We start from the raw sequence: 19,785 nt of genomic DNA, 5'->3' as shown, positions 1-19,785 counted from the left end.
CTCAAATGGCCTCTACAATCACCATATCTCAATCCAATTGAGCAGCTTTGGGATGTGCTGGAACGGGAGGCAACTGTGTGATGCTGCCGTGACAATATGGACCAAAATCTCTGAGGAATGTTTCCAGCACCTTAAATTAAGAAGAATTAAGGCAAAATGGGTCCAACCAGTGCTATTAAGGTGTACTTATAAAGTGACTGGTGAGTATATATATTATATATACATATATATAGACACACATGGTACAATCAAAAGTTTGAAAACATTACTATTTCTAATGTTTTTGAAAGAAGTTTCTTAAGCTCATCAAGCCTGAATTTATTTGATAAAAAATACAGAAAAACAGTAAAATTGTGAAATATTATTACAATTTAAAATAATGGTTTTCTATTTGAATATACTTTAAAATATAATTTATTTCTGTGATGTAAAGCTGAATTTTCAGCATCATTACTCCAGTCTTCAGTGTCACATGATCCTTCAGAAATCAATCTAATATGATGATTTGATACTCAGTTATTATCAATGTTGCAATGTTTTGCTGCTTCTTATTTTTTATAACCTGCGATACTTTCTAGAATCAATGATGAATAAAAAGTTAAAAAGAACAGCATTTATTAAAAATATAAATCCTTTCTAACAATATGTCTTTACTATCAGTTTTTTTTAATCAGTTTTACACATCTTTGCTGAATAAAATTAATTTCTTTTTTAAAAAGAAAGAAAAAATTACTGACCCCAAACCTTTGAACGGTAGTTTATATTGTTACAAAATATTTCTATTTTAAATAAACGCTGTTCTTTTTTAAAACTTTTTATTCATCAAAGTATCCTGAAAAAAGTATCACAGGTTATAAAAATATGAAGCAGCAAAACTGTTTGCAACATTGATAATAACTGAGTATCAAATCATCATATTAGAATGATTTCTGAAGGATAATGTGACACTGAAGACTGGAGTAATGATGCTGAAAATTCACAGAAATAAATTATATTTTAAAGTATATTAAATAGAAAACACAGAAATAAAGTAAATAGAAAACCATTATTTTAAATGGTAATAATATAAATGGTAAAAATCACAATATTATTATTTTTTTCTGTATTTTTGATCAAATAAATGCAGGCTTGATGATATAGTATAGTAACCAAGCTATGCAAAATCTGTTTTTAATGGAAGACAGGGATCTATAAAGCTGTTGAAAAAGAGTGTAGTTTAAATATTTAATATGATAACCATTTGGAAGAAAAAAGACGGCACTTTGTCAGGCTTCATGCAGTTATTATTGATATCACCACACATATTCAAAACATATAGCACAACACACTTGCTAACATTTTTGTACAAAGAGTAAAAAGAGAACTATGCTTAAGACCCAAAAAAAAAAAAAAAAAAAAACCGAAAGAAAATCAGTTTGCTGTACAGACAAATAATTTTTATCAGCATCTAAAAGATAGGTATTTCATTTTAAGAATATCTGTCCAAGCATTAGAAAATTTCACTAAACTGTCATTCTTTAAATTAAAAAAGAAAAGTTTTGCTGTACCCACAAAATGGCTACAGAACGCTACCTAAATGGTAGGCATGTCACACTTCCATCTGGGAAAAAAAAAAAAAAGTTATTGAAAAGAAAATAAAGCAATAACACAGCAACTTTAGTAATCCATGGGTTCTAAGATCAGTGATCAGATTAACGATCCCAGCCCACTAAAAATCAATAAAGAAAAACTTTGAATACCTCATCAGAACCACAGAAACCTTTGAATACTTGAATATTTTCACAACACATCCTGGCTGATCTGCTACAATGACAGTCACTTGTGTTTTTTTGCTGCGCTCCCTTACGAATTTCAACAGATTCTTGTAACCATGCTCAGCTTTGGATCTCAAGGCCACTAGGTGGAGTCAGTGGCTTTAATGGAGGCTCATAGAGAGCTGGGAGAATTTAAGGGTTCTCCACTGCATCTTTCCAGCCCTTTTAAAAAGATCAACATATTTTATGTCCATGAGTGTGTCCCAGAGGGAGCAGGTGTGTCCATGGATGGGCAGCGCTGGTTACAGGATGGCACAGAAGAACTTCTTCTCCCTGAAGGGGTTCTCAGACGCAGGCACGGGGGACAGCAGAGGATCCTCTTTAGCATGGGCTTCGCAGTATGATGTCAGATCTGCTGCTGCTTTGGAGACCTGATGTAAACACATACGGTCACCAAACAATGCTCACTGTATTTTCACTCCTAAAATAATAATATGTTCATATTCTCCTCACCTTTATCCGGTCAATATTGGCCTCCATCTTGAGTTGCTCCACCAGTTTGCGAGCCTGAGCAATGCTTGCAGTGTTGTTGGTGGCCATGAGGCTTCCGGTTCAGGCCTGTTGCTCTGGAATACAGATGGGAGGATACATTCAGTGAAGGTGATATACAGATGAAAGATGATAACAAAAAAAGAGGGAAAGTGATACAGAGTGTTCAGTTATGTGTCAGTGTGCATTAACTGTCACTAATGTGCAAAAAGTTGCTGTGTGCTTTAATGTGTGTGAAATGGGTCTGTGAAAAATGTAAAATAAATAAGTAAAAAATCTGATTAAAAATGACTGAAGTTGGCATTATTGCTGGTTCATTCTGCTTTCTAAACATTGGTCAGAAATTAATTATTGATAAATGATTTTATTTTATTGACAGATACAAAATAAGATGTATAAACTTATTAGAAAATTAAAGGGGAGCTATAATACACCATTTGCAAGATGTAATATCAGTCTCTGGTGTCCACAGAATGTGTCTGTGAAGTTTCAGCTTAAAATACCCCACAGATCATTTATTATAGCTTGTCAAATTTGCCCTTATTTGGGTGTGAGCAAAAACATGCCGTTTTTGTGTGTGTCCCTTTAAATGCAAATGAGCTTTCCAGAAGAGGGCGGAGCTTTAACAGCTCAACAACAACAAGGCTGGAGAATCTCACGCAGCCAAAATGAGGATTGCCAGTAACGGTGTTCAGCCTTACATTGTTCAAACTGGAGTCGACAGGAAGAAGTTACAACTTTTAGAATGAAACTGGACGTTTCTGAATGATTAGTAGATTAATTTATGTAGTTGCTGTGGAGTTGATTCAACTCATCGACTTGCTAGTTAGGGTCAGGGATTGGTTTAGGGTTAATTACTTGAAATTATGCATAATTTACTGTTATTACTAGTACATGTAGTAACGTGTAACTACATCATGTGTTTCCCAAAAGATTTATATTTGAAATGTGACTTGACTTTTCTAAAAATCCTAAAAACGTATCAGTTTTCGATTCTTCAAAATATCCACCTGTAAATCTGACGTAAACTGGGTTGTAATTGGTTCATTGTATTCTAAACTTAATTGGCAATCAATTGTTGAAGTTATTAAGGTGTGCTGACCCAAAGATCTTTTACAAACCTGGGCCAAGGGCAACCTGGGCATCACAGCTGGCAAAGGGGCATGTCTGAATTTAACATGTATATATTGCCGTTATTATGTATTCAAAATGAAAATTATTATTGCTGGTCTTCAATGATAATGTCAAGTTACTGTAATGTATTTGCACCAAAAAATGATAAGGATTTATGCTGATATCGTCCAAAACCACACTTTGCCAGGGGTGTTTCCACACTTTTGGAGGGCAGTGTATAAAAGATAGTTATCTACATCTTAAAATATATTTAAATAGAAAGGTTATTTTAAATTTTAATGTAATATTTCACAATATTACTGTTTTTACTGTATTTTTGATCAAATAAATGCAAGCCTTATATATATATATATTAACCCTTGCTCTAAAGCAGTGTTTCCTAACCACTGTGCCGTGAAAAATGATCAAATCCCAAAAAATAAGTAAAAATAAATACTACACAAATAAGAATATAATCGCGCTGTCGGCCGGAACCTTGTATCTCTACATTTCGTAATTGTTTTATAAAGCTAATGCTATTGGTCATCCTTTATGTCTGTATGTGGATTTTACACATATTAACCAATAAAAAGCATTTAAAAGAGGTTGTGACTAAACCATTGGCTCCTCAATCTGTCAGTCAAACCTCATAACTCCACCCCGCCTCCATTTTGAATGCGCAGTTTGGAGATCTCTGCTTGTTTGCAATGCAAGGTAAACAAAGAACTGATGTTTGCGTAAGTACAAGAAACTCAAGAAACACTATGTAAAACCACGATACCAACTTCAACAATAGTGTTTAATTAAACAGGAGATTTCCGCCCGACAGCGGCGCTATGTAAACTTGTTAAAATAAAAAAATAACGCCTGTATTCCTACCTGACATAAGCTCAAGTTTCACATTAAATGTGAGTACTACTTTTAATATAATATCTAGTTTGTAGTTAAAATATTAGCTTAGTATACAAATGATAGAAGTCAATGGATAGTCCCCACAACGACAGAAAAGCAAACGCACGTGTGTGCTTCTTACATATTAATGTAGCTCTGCCATATGGGTATTGATAGCACACTGTGACACACCTGTCATGACTGTGAGCTCAAAGGTCTGTGCTGTATTTGAGTTTTTAATCTCCGTCGGCTCTCCTGCAGTGAGGTTAAACACAAAGGCCTGCTGCTGAGAGCAAACAGCAGGGGGCGCTAGACTATCAGCTGTCACACTGACCTCATTCTACGTAATGAGCCCAACCCAAACTTCCTATCCATAAACAACACAGATTTACTCCTCTATTATCACTACACAAGACACACCTTCCCTTGAGTGTTTATAATGTGAATGTAATTCAATATACAAGGTTTAGTCATTAATGAAGTTGAAAATGAGGGGAAACTCCAACTTGGCCTGAAGGAAACAAGTTCATCACAGCCTATTAACTTTCCACTTGTAAACCAATAAAGCTGGCAAATGTAGTCAGCATCTTGACATCCAAATGTTTATGGATATTGCCTGATCACATTATCTACAATTATATTTCCTGATATTATTACATTATAATTCAACAGTTAATGCATCATTTTGTGTGCCAACATTATCAGATAAACAAAGCAATAAGTAACTGTAAATACAGTTATGTTTAGTTAAAGACAAAGGATTCTGCCTTTATTCCACAAAATAATGAGAGTGACACTCCAGTAAAAGACAATTTTCCAAGAAGAGCAGCATCTTCATCCTCAGCTCCTGGTAATCCGTTGTAAAGACTGTTTCATTAAACCTAGTGACCATCCCATGCATCTTTGCAATGGACCTCAGTTGCTAGGCAACTGAGATACAGAGCTATCTGACAGCAATGAAATGTTCCACTCCTAAAATCAAGGATGGAGCTCACCAAAGGCAACTTTAGACCGGGGACCCCATACATCTGAAGAGTTCAGAGAGGGGACAGCTTCAGCACACTGCCTACATCTCTAAATCAGGCCTAAAGAGACATTTACAGCCAGACAAGGAACATCAGCACAAATCCAGGGTGGAGTCTATGTTTAAAAGCCATTTTAGATCGCAGTCCCTATCCGTCTTCCGGGAGCTCAAAACTTTACCTTATAGGGGGTCAGAGAGAGGAGGGGATTAAGACACAGGAGGCAAACGGAGAATGTCAGTGATAGGAAAGAGAACAGTGCCAGTAACTTGAAGAGTGTGTAGCCTGCTGATATACATACAGTCTGTGCTGTATGTGATGAACTAGAGGCTCAGAGATGTGCTAGAGACATCTACCGCCAGTTAACCCTTTACTATCAATGTGGTCTAACCCTGAGGGCTTTCAAACAAGTCCATAAACAATTTTTAGTAAATACACTACCGCTCAAAAGTTTGGGATCGGTAAGATTTTTAATGTTTTTAAAAAAAGTTTTGTCTGCTCACCAAGGCTTAATTTATTTAATTAAAAATACAGTAAAAACAGTAATATTGTGAAAAATTATTACAATTTAAAATAACTGTTTTCTATTTGAATATATATTTACAAAGTAATTTATTCTCGTGTTGGCAAAGCTGAATTTTCAGCATCATTACTCCAGTCTTCAGTGTCACATGATCCTTCAGAAATCATTCTAATATGATGATTAGTTCCTCAAGAAATATTTGTTATTATTATCAATGTTGAAAACAATTTCAGGATTCCTTGATGAATAGAAAGTTCAAAAGAACAGCATTTATCTAAAATACAAAGCTTTTGTAACATTTTACACTACCGTTCAAAAGTTTGGGGTCAGTAAGAATTTTTTATTTTTTTTTTAAATTAAATTTTATTCAGCAAGGATGCATTAAATCAATCAAATGAGACAGTAAAGACATTTATAATGTTACAAAATATTAGATTTCACTTTCTATTCATCAAATAATCCTGAAAAAAAAATATTGTACACAAATATTTTGTACAATTGTACACATTAAATGTTTCTTGAGCAGCAGATCAGCATATTAGAATGATTTCTGAAGGATCATGTGACACTGAAGACTGGATTAACGATGCTGAAAATTCAGCTTTGCCAACACAAGAATAATTACATTTTAAAATTTTTCAAATAGAAAACAGTCATTTTAAATTGTAATAATATTTCACAATATTACTGTTTTTACTGTATTTTTAATTAAGTAAATGCACCCTTGGTGAGCAGACGAAACTTCTTTTAAAAACATAAAAAATCGTACTGATCCCAAACTTTTGAGCGGTAGTGTGTATATATATATATATATATATATATATATATATATATATATATATATATATATATATATATATACAGGGCTGTTGAATACTCGAAACTGATTGGTTGATCAACGTTCGAAGGTGTGCAATTATTTTCAGGGAAACACACGGCTAAAGTAGTTCTAGCAGGTCTTGACCGCGTTCCATATCACCTCACCAAATGATTTCAGTTATCTTAATAGGTCCTAAAACCACAAATGAAACAAAACCCACAATGACACCAACCAAGCAAGTAAATATAGTAAACAATAGGATGAAAATTACAAATGATTGTGTCCTGAAAGCGCTTAATCTTTCCTGCACTCTCTCTCTCTCTTTTTTTAAACGTACAAACATACTGTATAGTACGGACACACACTCGCACAGAAACGTTTTGTCAGCGCTGCTCTGACGAATTAATCAGAAAAGTAGTTTAGCCACTTAAAAGATGCATGACATTTCTCATCAGTGTGGTAATAACTGCGATTCTTGAGGTAGATAAACTTATAGTTTCGCTATTAGTAGAGACACTGCTGCTGTGAGAGACGCACAGACTCGGGTAGGCTCATTCACATATGCTTATTCTCTCTCTCTCAACCGCGTTAATAACTTTACCAATGGTATTATTCTGCTATCAGTGGCCTCTGTTACTAGTTCGGAAATGTAATTTAGGAATTGGCAACGGAGGCTTGGGATGAGATGCGTAAGAAATTAGTACCACACACAAGAGTGTTTTAAGGACAAAACCTGAAAAATGTCTTGAAATACAACATTTCATTTTTTAATTAAAAAAGGTGTCATAAATGGCCCCTAATTATACTTTAATAGTCAGTAGGAAAAAACAAGATTTGCTGTCAAATTAATAAAAGAAAATAATAATAATTTTCCACACCATCCAAAGTTTTAAAATATTCAAAGATTTTTTATCTATATATATATTTTTTTAAATACTGAATGTCTAAAGTTAGAAGTCATGGGATTAATTGCAATTATTTTATCCTATTAACAGCCCTAGTTTTTAACAAAAATACATCTGCATATGATTTTGTGGGTTTTTTTTTTATGATTTTCTCCATAAAGTTCTATATTCTCTATAAAACTCCATAAAAATGAAATAGTTTGTTTACTTTCGGTTTTATACATCTAATATTACTCTAAAAACAAGTTTAGATAATTTACTATAATATAAAAATATAAAAGTACAATAACAATGTCACATGTTTTGGTTTGGTTTAGTTGTAATTCCTGTTTCCGTTGTTCTCGTTTCCCCACCATTAGTTAGTTTCCATGGTTTCTAATTAGTTCACACCTATCCCCTGTTCTGTTGATTATCGTCCCTTGTGTATATATGCTGCCTTCACATGCTCTCTGAATTATCGTAAATACAAGTTTCCTAACGCTCTCTCATGTCAAAACTTGAATGCGATAAGCTTCTAATCATGACTTCAGAAGTGTGAGTTATCAAATTTCCTATAGCACATGAAGGAGGCATTGGTATTCCTCAGTTCCTTGTTTAGTGTTAATGTTGCATTTTAGCACTTTGTTTCCCTCTGTGTTTATTTAAAAGTCAGTTTATTCATCTTCCTGCCTGCTCTCTTGGATTGCTGCAGCTTAACTGTGACAATGAAAGTCAATCATCAGAATCAGAAAGAAATTTAATCATGTCTACTTTTCTTCATAAAAACATGTTTAAATTTTGCTCACACAGTATAAATAGCTGCCTTGCAACTTTAGGAAGAGTCTCACAAGGGGATCATTGTATTTGTGTGTCCTTGGAATTGAAAATGTAGTATATTTAGTGGGCCAATCACAAGCTAGTTTGCAAATAAGTTGATTTCTATTGATCTGTTCATCAGAAGACAGTTAGGGGTCTATAAAGCGGCATGTATACATTTGAAGAGGTACAGAGGGAGCTCATTTAATTTGTATCCCCAGAGAGTGGGCCATATGTGTGCCATTTACCCAAGCCGCATTTCTACAGGAAGGCCAGCAGGGAAATGGAAGTGCCACTGCAGGGGGCGTTTGAAGAGGCTGTTATAATGTAGCACAACAAGAATAATCAAGGTGTAATATCGAGTCTCCCTGGGCTGAAAAGGTTCTTCTTAATGGAACACTCTAGAAGAAGAATGGCAACAGAGCAAACGTGTGAAAATGGATGCCCTCGGCGCTATGAAATTTGGAAAATGGTGTGAACATTGATAAACCCTATAATGGTTCATCCTCAAACTTTTATCAGCGCAGGTGTTTGAAAGCATATATCACTCTGTTAAGGCCCGTTCACAACAAAAACCATAACTATAATGATAACTATATTTACATACACACCAACGAACGATAACGGTCTGTTTATTTTAAGCTCAGACGCAACATGTTTTTGCTGTTCTTGTTGCATTTACACTGCTTTAACCAGCAGATGTCCTCAGCATGCTATGTTTTGAGTGAATAGCTAGTGTAATCGATCTAATCTAACAGTGAATTTAGCTGATGAAGTCAATATAGTGGAATAAAAACAACACCTAGTCTTTTTCACTGTAACTTCAAACGAAGCAAGACAATGTTGTTGAAACTAGCGCTGGATACCTGAGGAAATTTTATGTTACACTGTTTGCTAGCCTGGCATAATGATTTCAATGTTAATACTTCTCACCATTTATTCAGAGGGTATGACCGATTGTTTTCCATATATACATTGTCTTGACTTGTCAAACAGTTGTGGCTTTTTCTGGACCTTAGCATTTAACAATGTCATCTGCCATTTTAAATGCACGAGCCTTTAAATTAGAATGGATTCTGATTGGCTGTCAGTGTTTTATCATTCAATAGCTGGAAAAAAATATTATGAAAGTGATCCCAATGATATTGTTATCAGTTTTTGAACTATATTTTTATTGTTATCTGTATAGTTATCGTCCTTGGTGTGAACGGGCCTTTTCACTAGTAGACTATCACATATCTTTTGCATACAGATGTGTGTTTCACCTATTTGTCTTCCTCCTTTTACATAATTTCTTTCTGGTTCTCACCTTATTTTGGACTCTTTTCGCCCTCTGCCAGTTTTTGTTTAGTGAGTTCACCTCCTGTGGTGTGTCTTCAGCCTCTGTTGAGAAAGGAAGCCATGCAGTTAGAGTCCATATGTTCAATATCTTGGTTGCAGCTCAAGGCCTTTTGCAAGCGTTTGTGTGCATGTGCGAGTGTGTGTGCATGTGCTGGTTGAAGGGTTTAGAATGTCACACCTTTCCCAGACTGTTTGCAGTAAGAAACATTCCAGTCCTGACTGAAGTTTATCTTATGTGCCTATACAAAAGCCCAGCTTGCACTATCGAAAACAACTGAACGGCTGACTTAAGCGTGATGATAACACGTGCAGTTGATATGATTCTTTTTGTAAAAATATAGCAGGGTTAAGTAGAACTTTTCAGAGTACAGATTGGCCTTCCTGTATTTCCACCTCACCTTCCCTCTTTCTCTTCCTCTGTCTGTTTCTGTCAATGTGATGAATGGGCCAATTACTCTGCTGGAGAAGCTCTGCAGCAGCAGGGAATTCCACTATTGTGAATCACTTCCACACAGAATGTTCCAGCAACATTTAATCTCTCCACGTCTCCTCTGTCTCAGTGGATACAGCACCACCAAAACAGTAGGGTCCACTGCAAGTTGGTAAAATGAGTCACCCTATTGCTGCAATACTTTGTTTTTGAACAGAATTAACACCCTCGCAAGCTTCACTGAAGGTAACATGACTGAGATAACACAGGAATGAGGAACAAGAGGAGTATAACCTCATAATTTAATATAAAACCCTGGTCACATGTCCACCTACACACAGGACAAAGCTACCAGCTCACTGCTTGTTTCATAGCATATTAATGGTTTGGCTATCTAATGTCTCTTGACAACATATATTCAAATAAATAATAATAATATTAATAAATAGGAATGCATGATGTTGGTCTTTAATGATTAATGGTGGTGAATATCGCTTAAATGACAAATGGACCAAAAATCCAACTTAAACTTATTCAACTCATGCATCATTTTTATGCATAACCTTGCTAAAAAAAGATGGGACGTATTTATTCTGTATTTTGACGGTTATCTGTGTAAAACAGACTATCGAAAAGGAAAAAAATGTAAGGAGGGGACATGGTTCAAATCTTTGGTTGTTAACTGGATGGAGGCAGATCTGAATGTGAGCTTGCAGTTAAATGTGAGAAAGGGGCGGGGTTTAATCAGGCTAGAGCATGCCAAACCAACAGGTGATATAACCTTAACTGTAAAGCCATGTTGGCCAATCGGAAGCCTAAAAAAAAAGTTTCAACACTGAAACCGGAATTTCTAAAAATCTTCACCCTGGCAGGAGTTTTCAAAAATGTTCAGTTTCAGTAATCGGATACTGCGTTTGCGCGTGGATGAATGGCCAAACTGCATAGAAAAAGCTGCGGTTTTGAAAATACCCGTGTTCGTGTGGACAGGGCTTAAATGATTGGAAAAGTCTGGCGTATGTTACCAGAGATCAGGTTTCACCTGTAAATGGGTCATTGACGAATAAGGTTTTTAAAAGTGTAAAAAAACATATTGGAGATATAATATAATTTTGAAGTTTAATTAAGTGATGACAGTGAGATTGTGGTTTTTATAATCAATTAACACTGCTTTTGTCATGTTTTACAAGATGGATTTCGGTTTTACTGAATTACACTTTTGGTTATACCGAATTATGAATTTTTCAAATAGTTAGTTAATTTGCTTCAATACCATGTGGTCCTTTGCAGGTGTCTGAATGATGGCACATCTTGTCACATGATACTGACCAGATGACTTGATCCAAAATGGTCCCTTTACATTGGTTACTTCGAATGACATCAATGAAATTCTTTTTTCCAGACATTCTTTCTCATAACAAAGCAATGACTTCTACACATAATTTTAGTACCATTTTGCACCATGTTGATATATGATGTTATATCATGCCAGAATAAAAATATATGCATTTATTACATTTTAAGATATTTTAATCACAAATGAAGAGGCTGTATTGGCCTTAGGACGGTTAAACTGAATGGCATTTGATACTTAATAATATTTAAAATACCTTTGTATGTAGCAAAATATTATCAAAACCTTTTGGATTCGATAAAAGAGATCTAGTTGTACTACCTTACATACTTTGGATGTCATATCTTTGTTTTTTATAATTGTTAAGGCCTTTATACAAAAAAATAACTTGCCACGTTATTGACCCAAATGGAGTTAGACTTGTTTTTTAATTATTAGGTCAACAAGATCAATGAATCAGTGAATTTTTATTTCATGTCAACTTTAAATCAACTTCAGATGGTTGATTTAAACCATCTGTTGGCTGGTTTTAGAGGGGTTAGGCTCAGATTAGAACATGAGCTGGCCATCAAAACAACAACAAAAAACACTCTAGACCAGATTAAAACCAGCTTGGCCAGCCGGAGAGAGCATCTTAAACCAATAAAAAACACCTTAAACCGTATAATGCCAGTAAACCATCTTAGGCTCATTTAAGAAGTTTTCAGATGTTTGCAACTGTGACACAGGGCTTGACTCCACCACCAACATCACAGTCAATGTGAATGTGTTCACAATCAATTTTTACTTCCGTAATGTGGAACACATTTCCCTGTGAAACAGGATATTCAACAAGCACAAACGTAGAACAGGCCTTGATTTTATTCATCATGAATTGACTGAAATAGTGAATAGTCAGCTTGCATACATACATACTTGAATGAATGCAAGTTTTTTTTTAACAATAGCTGTTTATCTATTCTTTAACATTATCTGCTGCATGTCTTAAATAAGTTATTCTGATGATAGATTATGAACACAAACTATTTTTTTCTGAAGACTGAGAATGTACATTGATAAAGTAAACAGGGTTAATTTTGACTCTAACATTACCCAAAATTAGATAAAAATGAGCTTTCTTTCTGCAGAAATGTGTGTAAGATTGTGCTCCAACCCAGGCTCAGTGCAAAAAGTAACTGTGGTGACATTTCATTGCTCTTGCATGCTTCAGTTATCTAAAAGCATGTTCAGTTTTCTCTGAAATAGATGAACGTGAATCTGGCAACGTTTTATTATTGTGTATTGTGTTAAATGAGTGGCACTAAAAGGTTAAAGCTATCGATAGTATTAACAAAAGCAAACATGAGATAAAACATGAGCTCTTTCTTCTACAAGTCTTTAAGCTCATTTATCGTGACTCGTTCATGTGTACCCGAGTGCTTCGCATCGCAAGTGCAATGCTGTACCGGGTGAGCTACTGAGTCAGAAAAGCCATACATTTGGAGCTGGTCATGTGATGCAAACATCAAAATGTATTTGTTTATAAATCATGTATGGTAAAGGTGTCAAAACATAGTATTGTGCAAGAAACCATGCAAAAACAACTCTATTAATCAATAATCTGCTCCTGTAATCACCATTTGTGCGAAAAGTAATAAAAAGTGTTAATGTTTTACTGCCACTAGTGTTAATTTCAGCTGGAAACTGCAGTGAATTGTCTGAATAGGTATGCTTTTGGAGATTTGCAAAAAAGAAGTTAGAGGCACATTTTTTCCATTGAACCGAGGTTGTAACATTCTTGCCAGCAGACACTAGCCAGTTTAATAATTTATCCACTGAGCCCCAGATGGTAAAGAGAGAGAGTGAATGAGAGAGACAGATTTATAATGTTTTTCTGGTTTCACTACAGGGGTCCTCAAGTAGGCACTGACCCTGACACCAGGGGTCTCGTTTACAAAACGTGCGTATGCACAGATTTAAACTTACTTGTGCATAAGCTAAAATCCACACCAACGTTCATATTTATAAAAATCAAGTGTAGCATTAGTTCTGGCAGGTCACATCAGTTAAGCTTGCATCAGCTGATCCACATCTACCTATAGGAATATGACACCTATCACAGCAACCCTATATAAGGTCCATCCAGGTTTTTATCAGCAGCATTATTATCGTGTTGCTCAGAAGATAATTACCCTCCTCCATCCCCAGCTCCTCCTGTCATCCAGAACTTGTCCTTCTGATATTCCTCTTCGAATCAGACTAATTTGTCTCGAATTATGTTGTACAGTAAATTACTGAATATTAATTATATTTGCAATACATTTATGTTGGTTCTGTTATGTTTACCCTTATCCCTGCTCTTATAGGCTTCCCAGGGGAAAAAATTACACTTCCATTTTCACACACTAATTTTGTATATATATATTTTTATTAATATACTACAAATTCTTCTTTAGTACTTCTTAAGATAATCTTAAGAACATCTAAGTGTACTCAACTGTGCGAATCAGTGGTTCGGAGCGTGTATCAATCTGCCAATGTCACGTGAACTATTGAAGTTTCAAAACACTTATGACGTAACGAAGCCTCGTTTGCTGAAATCATGGGATTTTAGCGCTCCAAACCACTGATTCGAAACAAAAGATTCGTAAAGTTTCGAAGCTTCATGAAGCAGTGTTTTGAAATCGCCCATCACTAGATATTGTGGAATAAAGTCGCTATTTTGTTATTTTTGGCACACAAAAAGTATTCTCATCGCTTTATAACTTTAAGGTTAAACCACTGTAGTCACATTAACTGTTTTAAATATGTCTTTGGTAGCTTTATGGGCATTGAAAAAAGAAGTGTTATTGCTATCAATGCAGGCCTCACTGAGCCATCGGAGTTGATCAAAAATATCTTAATTTGTGTTCCAAAGATTAACAAAGGTCTTACGGTGTGGAACAACATGAGGGTGAGTAATTAATGACAGAATTTTCATTTTTGGGTGAACTAACCCTTTAAGTGTGCAAAAATAGAGCACTTTAAGTACATTATGAAAGTGTACTTTTTTTTCACCTGGGTTGCCCTATGGAGTTCTTGCCCAGAACAGAACCATTACACCAGTCCAAGCCGTGTGCTAATTGTCAGTGATCTTTGACAATGCTGGTCCTGACAAATGGTCTTTGACGTGGAAAAAGTACTCACTTTTCCTTGTGGCAGAGAGTCGGAGTACTGCAGGTATTTGGAAATCTAAGCAATTCTTGCTGTTTGCCATTCTTAAGTAAAGGATTTGGATGTTGACTGTTGCTCTTTTATATGTTAATGACATTAATTAGGTGGCGTTTACAAGGCGGAGATCTTTAGCTGTGCATAATTTCAAGGTAATTTGTGATTTAGAAATTTCACATCTGCAAGAGAGGTGTACAAACATTTTTTTTTTGCATCACACATAGGCCTATGCACGTTTGAGAAATGATCTAAAGATCAAATGTAGGACAGTTTCAGTTTCTAAGCAACATTTTATAAACGAGGCCCCAGATCTCAAGACTCAAACCATGCCTGTGACTCCGTTTCTCTGACGCCTAACGTCTGCCACACACATCCTGTTGACCGAGTCAAAAACCTCCCATGTACATCTGACAAAAGCTACCACACTTCGGTTTTAAATGTCTGCGACTCTGTCTGAATTAATCGTATTGCTCTATGGTTTGTTTTCTGCGGTGTCCGGGTGTCTTATCGGACAGAAAAAAACAGTCTGTTCTCATGTCAGATTTAGTCTTATAAACATAAGACTTGAAACTTCCCCTCACGTGTTATGAGTTAGGAAAGCTAGGCAATTCTCCATGAACTTAGTGAATATTCAAAAAAAGTCTTCTGACTTTCTTTCATCATGAGTTCATAAAACACTAAATCTAAACTGATTTAAATACAGGATGAGATCATTCAAGATTATCAAGACTTGTGGTTTTTAATGAAACAGGAGCTTGTGTGCGTGTACATTGGGTTAAAATGACTTCCTGCAGAATCTGCCACTTAGCCAAGAGCAACACCCAAGGTTCCCGGAGAGTTAACAATATTCCAAACATCCGGGCCTGCATTCTCTACTTTCAACAAAGTCATGTTTATATACTGAAATGTACTCACATACTCCGTTCTTAGTGTCCCCTTATCAATAAACACAAGGCTTTTCCCTCACTCTGCCACTTTAATCACTGATTCACAGTTTTCAGTTTTTCACTGAAGATATAAAAATGTAATGTATTATACCAAAGACTATAGAATAACACAAGACGTGTCACTCGTCTTGTTTTGAATGGGAGAAAGTGTAACGCGCAATATGGCGGAATAAGTCTCGCCTTCTAAAGCCAAGAGCCAATCGCCGACTGGTAAAGTCATCGCGTCACTTCAGCGGCCGTTAGAATCACCGGTTTCTATAGAAACAGTCAGACGTTTTAGGCCTGCGCATGCGCAGTAGCTTGATACAGCCTGAAAAAAAAAAAAAAAATTTGTCATGATTCGAGCGTTTAGAAACTAAATTTATGAGTCGGTTGTTGTCAGATTTCATTGGTGATTTCAAATATCAAATTTAATCGTAAGGTTGACGAACAGTTTTGGAGAATCTGATGTTTCCCCATTCAAAGAGATAGGAGCTGCATGATGCCCAGGATGCCCGAGAGGCGTTTCAAAGATGGCCGCCGAGTGAAATGACTTGTCTTAAAGGGACTTTGATTATACATAACTTTATGTTCCAAACACTTTTATAGTTTTATAAACAGTTTTAAGTTAGAAAAAATACAATTTTGTTAGTTTTTAAATAAAGTAAACTATTTACATTTTCATTATAAAGTATATATTTGTATTATACTTTTGTATTTACTCTGTTTATTATATAATTGTATATATGTACATATAATATTTGTATTATATTTTGTCAGGTTTTTGTACCAAAAGTAGCACAGGCACACACACTCATATAAAAACATGACATGACATCAAACAACTTTCAGATGTAATGTGAAATAAGGTGGAGAGAAGATGCCTGGTGTGAATATTAGTCAGAGTGGTTGAGTCTACAAACAGAGCATGAAGTCATTTTCTCCTTCATAGGAATTCTCTCTCTCTGTGTCTCTTTCTCTTTCTCCACACATTCACTCACTGTCTCTCTTGGAATGGAGTAAAAGGATGAAAGAGTCTGGCTATGTTCTCAGGCAAGAGTGGAAAAATAATAAATGGAAGAAATTTAGTTTTAACAAAGACCTTTGTCTCTCCAGCTGTTCATACTTATACACACACAGAGACACACACATTTGGTATATGTGGTTTATGGGGACTCTCCATAAGCGTAATGGTTTTTATACTGTACAATCTGTATATTCTCTCCCACTACGCTAACCCTACTCCTAACCCTAACCATCACAGGAAACTGCATTTCTTCGTTTTTAATAAAACATTGTTTAGTATGTTTTTAAGCCATTTTAATTACGATAACTCAAGAAATGTTCTCATAAACCACATTTACATTGTAATACCAGTATAATACCCATGTCATTATACAAATTTGTGTCCTCATAAATCATATAAACAAACACACACAGATGTTGGGTTTTATGGGGACATTCCATAGACATAATGATTTTTATACTGTACTAACTGTATATTCTACCCCCTAAATCTACCCATCATCACAGAAAACTTTCTGCATTTTTACATTTTCAAAAAACATCACTTACTGTAGTATGATTCCTCATGGGGACTAAAAATGTCCACATAAGGACAAGGATTTCAGATATCGCCATCTTTGTGGGGTATATTGTCCCCATAATATAGGGTATACCTGAACCACACACACACTCACGACAGCACCGGATCCACCCACTCTGAACAGTGAACTGTAAGATGTGTGCTGGGGTTGCTTTTATATTATTCACATCTATTCAAGGACCCCCCCATTCTTTCTCTTTGAACAAAAATACTCCACTATCCATAGTAATGTATTTATTCCTCACAAAATTACACAAACATACACACTTTACTAGAGCATATTATAAACAGGCTCAAAAATAAGGCCACTCTGTGCCTGTTTTCAACATATTACTAAACTACTGTACATTTGTTGATCATGTACATTTGTTTTTATGTCTTCCAAATATAAACCCTTTTAATATATTTAATTATTTTTATTTAAAAAAAATTAATGTTAACATTTTGTCCAGAGGATAATGTTTTACATTTTCTATGTAAAATGAAGAAATTATATTACTTTCTTTTTTTTTTTTTTTGAGTACAATGCATTTAAAAAAATCTTTAAATGAATATATGATGCTACAATATATAGTAAACTGTTAATTTTGATATTTTGGAATGAATATGGGGTTTGTGTTTTTTATTGATTTGACTTTATTGTTGTTGATTTAATGTATTTTTGTATTTTGACTTGTTGGGACCACAGGAAGAGTAGCCACTATCTAGGTAGTGGCTAATTGGGATCCAAATAAACAAATAAATGTTTATCCTCTCCCCAACCAACCCAGAACAGACCGCTTTGGAACGAAATTAAAACTAAAAAAAGTAAAGAAAAGTATTATTTTTCTCTCTCAATATACAGACCAATTATGTACATATCTATGCATCAATATAACCAACTAATAAATACACTGATATTATATATATGTAAATAATTAATTTTGTGTGAACATTGTTTACTGTGAATTCTGATTATTTGAATGTCCATGTTGACTAATATATTATAGTATGTATAATATGATTTTTAATAGTCTACAAATGATCATATTTGGCACCAAAATTACAATAAATGTTTGTGTATGAATGCCAAGCTTTCTTGGATATTATAGTTGTAAAATTTTCAACAATTATTCCAAAATACAAACCTAATAATTTTTTTTTTTTTTTTTGTAAAGAAAACTGTTATATGAGTATATATTCCACTCAACAGTATTTATGTGTGTGTGTACGGACACACGTCTGACTATTATCTTATTAAGTACTGGATATCTTCATGGTAAAGGTTCAACATTACATAAGATGTGTTTGTGACATCCAGATTGCCTAATAAAGAAAAATAAATAAATAAAGGCCTACCAAACCAGGAAGATGTACCTCATCCATTCTGTGCTTTCAAACAAAGTACTATTAATGCATTCAGATAACAAACACTAATTTCTGTGATTCTAAGCTCTAATAAGAATCACTCCATGCTGTGAACACTGTTTAATGTATGCGAGTGCTAACCAGAGCTCAGCCTGCCATACAGTTGAGCGGAACCTTCCGCGAGAACGAGCACAGTTCTAGAGTCATCATCAGAATTCTCTGGGGACTCCTGGGGGATTCCTCTCAAATATTCAACCCCCTTTCTCCTTCTGCCATTTCTCCATCACTCTCTTTTCTCTCTCCAGCATCTTCTCCCTCCCCTCCCCCATGCTCTCCTCCACTTTCATCCCCCCATCTCCGGCAGCATTTACCCCAAACAGATGCTCCTCATACGTACACCTGACCAAAAAAGGCATTTCTGCTCTACATTACAGTGAGTAAAATTACGAAACCCTGATGCGTACTAACAAACACATCCTCTTGCAAATCATACTCATCCCCAAAGCAATTTAAGACTGATTTAGATTGACACACATGCAACGGCTGTGGACGAGCCTCGCGTCCATGCAAGACTAGTCAGACAGAACAAACACACCCATCCACACAGTGGAAAAAACACTACACATCTTACAATAATCTAGTGTAGGAGTACACAAAAAGACACACACACATACATGATAAAGAGTCATTTTTTCTAAATGATTTCATTTAGGCAGCTTGCCCCACTGACACATCTTCACGCCTGTCTATCTGAACACAAACCTCAACGTATCTGATATATTTTTAATGGAAATTAACCCATGAAAAGATTTTCTACTCACCTCCTCAGTGTGTGTGTACAATCTTCAATAACACAAGAGCAGTAGCACACATACACTCCTTGTTCTGACACTCTGGCACCCACACACACACACACACACACTCGCCGCCTGCTACACCACCCCAGCTGACAGCCTTCCTCTCGCTCCGCCCATCAACTAGTGGAATCGTTCAGGAAGCCAGCTGAAAGCCACTTCCTCTCGCTCCCGAACACTCACAAATACATTGTTTAAAAAGAAAAACAAGATTATTTACCTTCTGCCTCTCCAGTCAGACCATTTCTCTGGCTTTCAGGGCTGTGATTCTAGTGTGTTGATGCTGATGTGCAGCAGTGTGTTATTTCTGCTCTCTGGCTCCTGTGCATTGCATGTGCAGCTCAGCACAGAGGTTCTGCACTGAGCTGA

At 35.5% G+C, this 19,785-nt stretch overlaps 1 protein-coding gene across 5 annotated transcripts; it reads right to left on the bottom strand.

The window, feature by feature from the left end:
- Positions 1–1,245: 1,245 nt before the first annotated feature.
- gng2 (guanine nucleotide binding protein (G protein), gamma 2) lies at positions 1,246–19,785 on the bottom strand. Of its 5 annotated transcripts, none has more exons than XM_067385744.1 (5): positions 19,637–19,785; positions 9,682–9,755; positions 8,621–8,773; positions 2,268–2,380; positions 1,246–2,185 (listed from the first exon to the last, which is right to left on the bottom strand). In XM_067385744.1, exons 4-5 carry the CDS (start codon positions 2,352–2,354, stop codon positions 2,057–2,059), a joined length of 216 nt encoding a protein of 71 aa, XP_067241845.1. In that variant the 5' UTR covers positions 2,355–2,380; positions 8,621–8,773; positions 9,682–9,755; positions 19,637–19,785; the 3' UTR covers positions 1,246–2,056. The 5 variants fall into 5 exon arrangements, with proteins under 5 accessions (XP_067241845.1, XP_067241844.1, XP_067241842.1 ...); XM_067385743.1 differs by lacking the exon at positions 19,637–19,785 and adding an exon at positions 19,384–19,540; XM_067385741.1 differs by lacking the exon at positions 8,621–8,773 and having other exon boundaries at positions 19,637–19,784.

The sequence above is a fragment of the Chanodichthys erythropterus genome, chromosome 5 (genome assembly GCF_024489055.1).
Source record: "Chanodichthys erythropterus isolate Z2021 chromosome 5, ASM2448905v1, whole genome shotgun sequence".
NCBI lineage: Eukaryota > Metazoa > Chordata > Actinopteri > Cypriniformes > Xenocyprididae > Chanodichthys > Chanodichthys erythropterus.
This window is presented reverse-complemented; position numbering and strand designations above follow the sequence as displayed.

What these genes read in the sequence shown, in the direction of transcription:
- gng2 (XM_067385744.1), bottom strand. Translation starts at nt 2,354, where the DNA reads ATGGCCACCAACAACACTGCAAGCATTGCTCAGGCTCGCAAACTGGTG. An exon ending in CCAATATTGACCGGATAAAG is followed by an intron (nt 2,186 to 2,267) that starts GTGAGGAGAATA and finishes TGTTTACATCAG; the next exon opens with GTCTCCAAAGCAGCAGCAGA.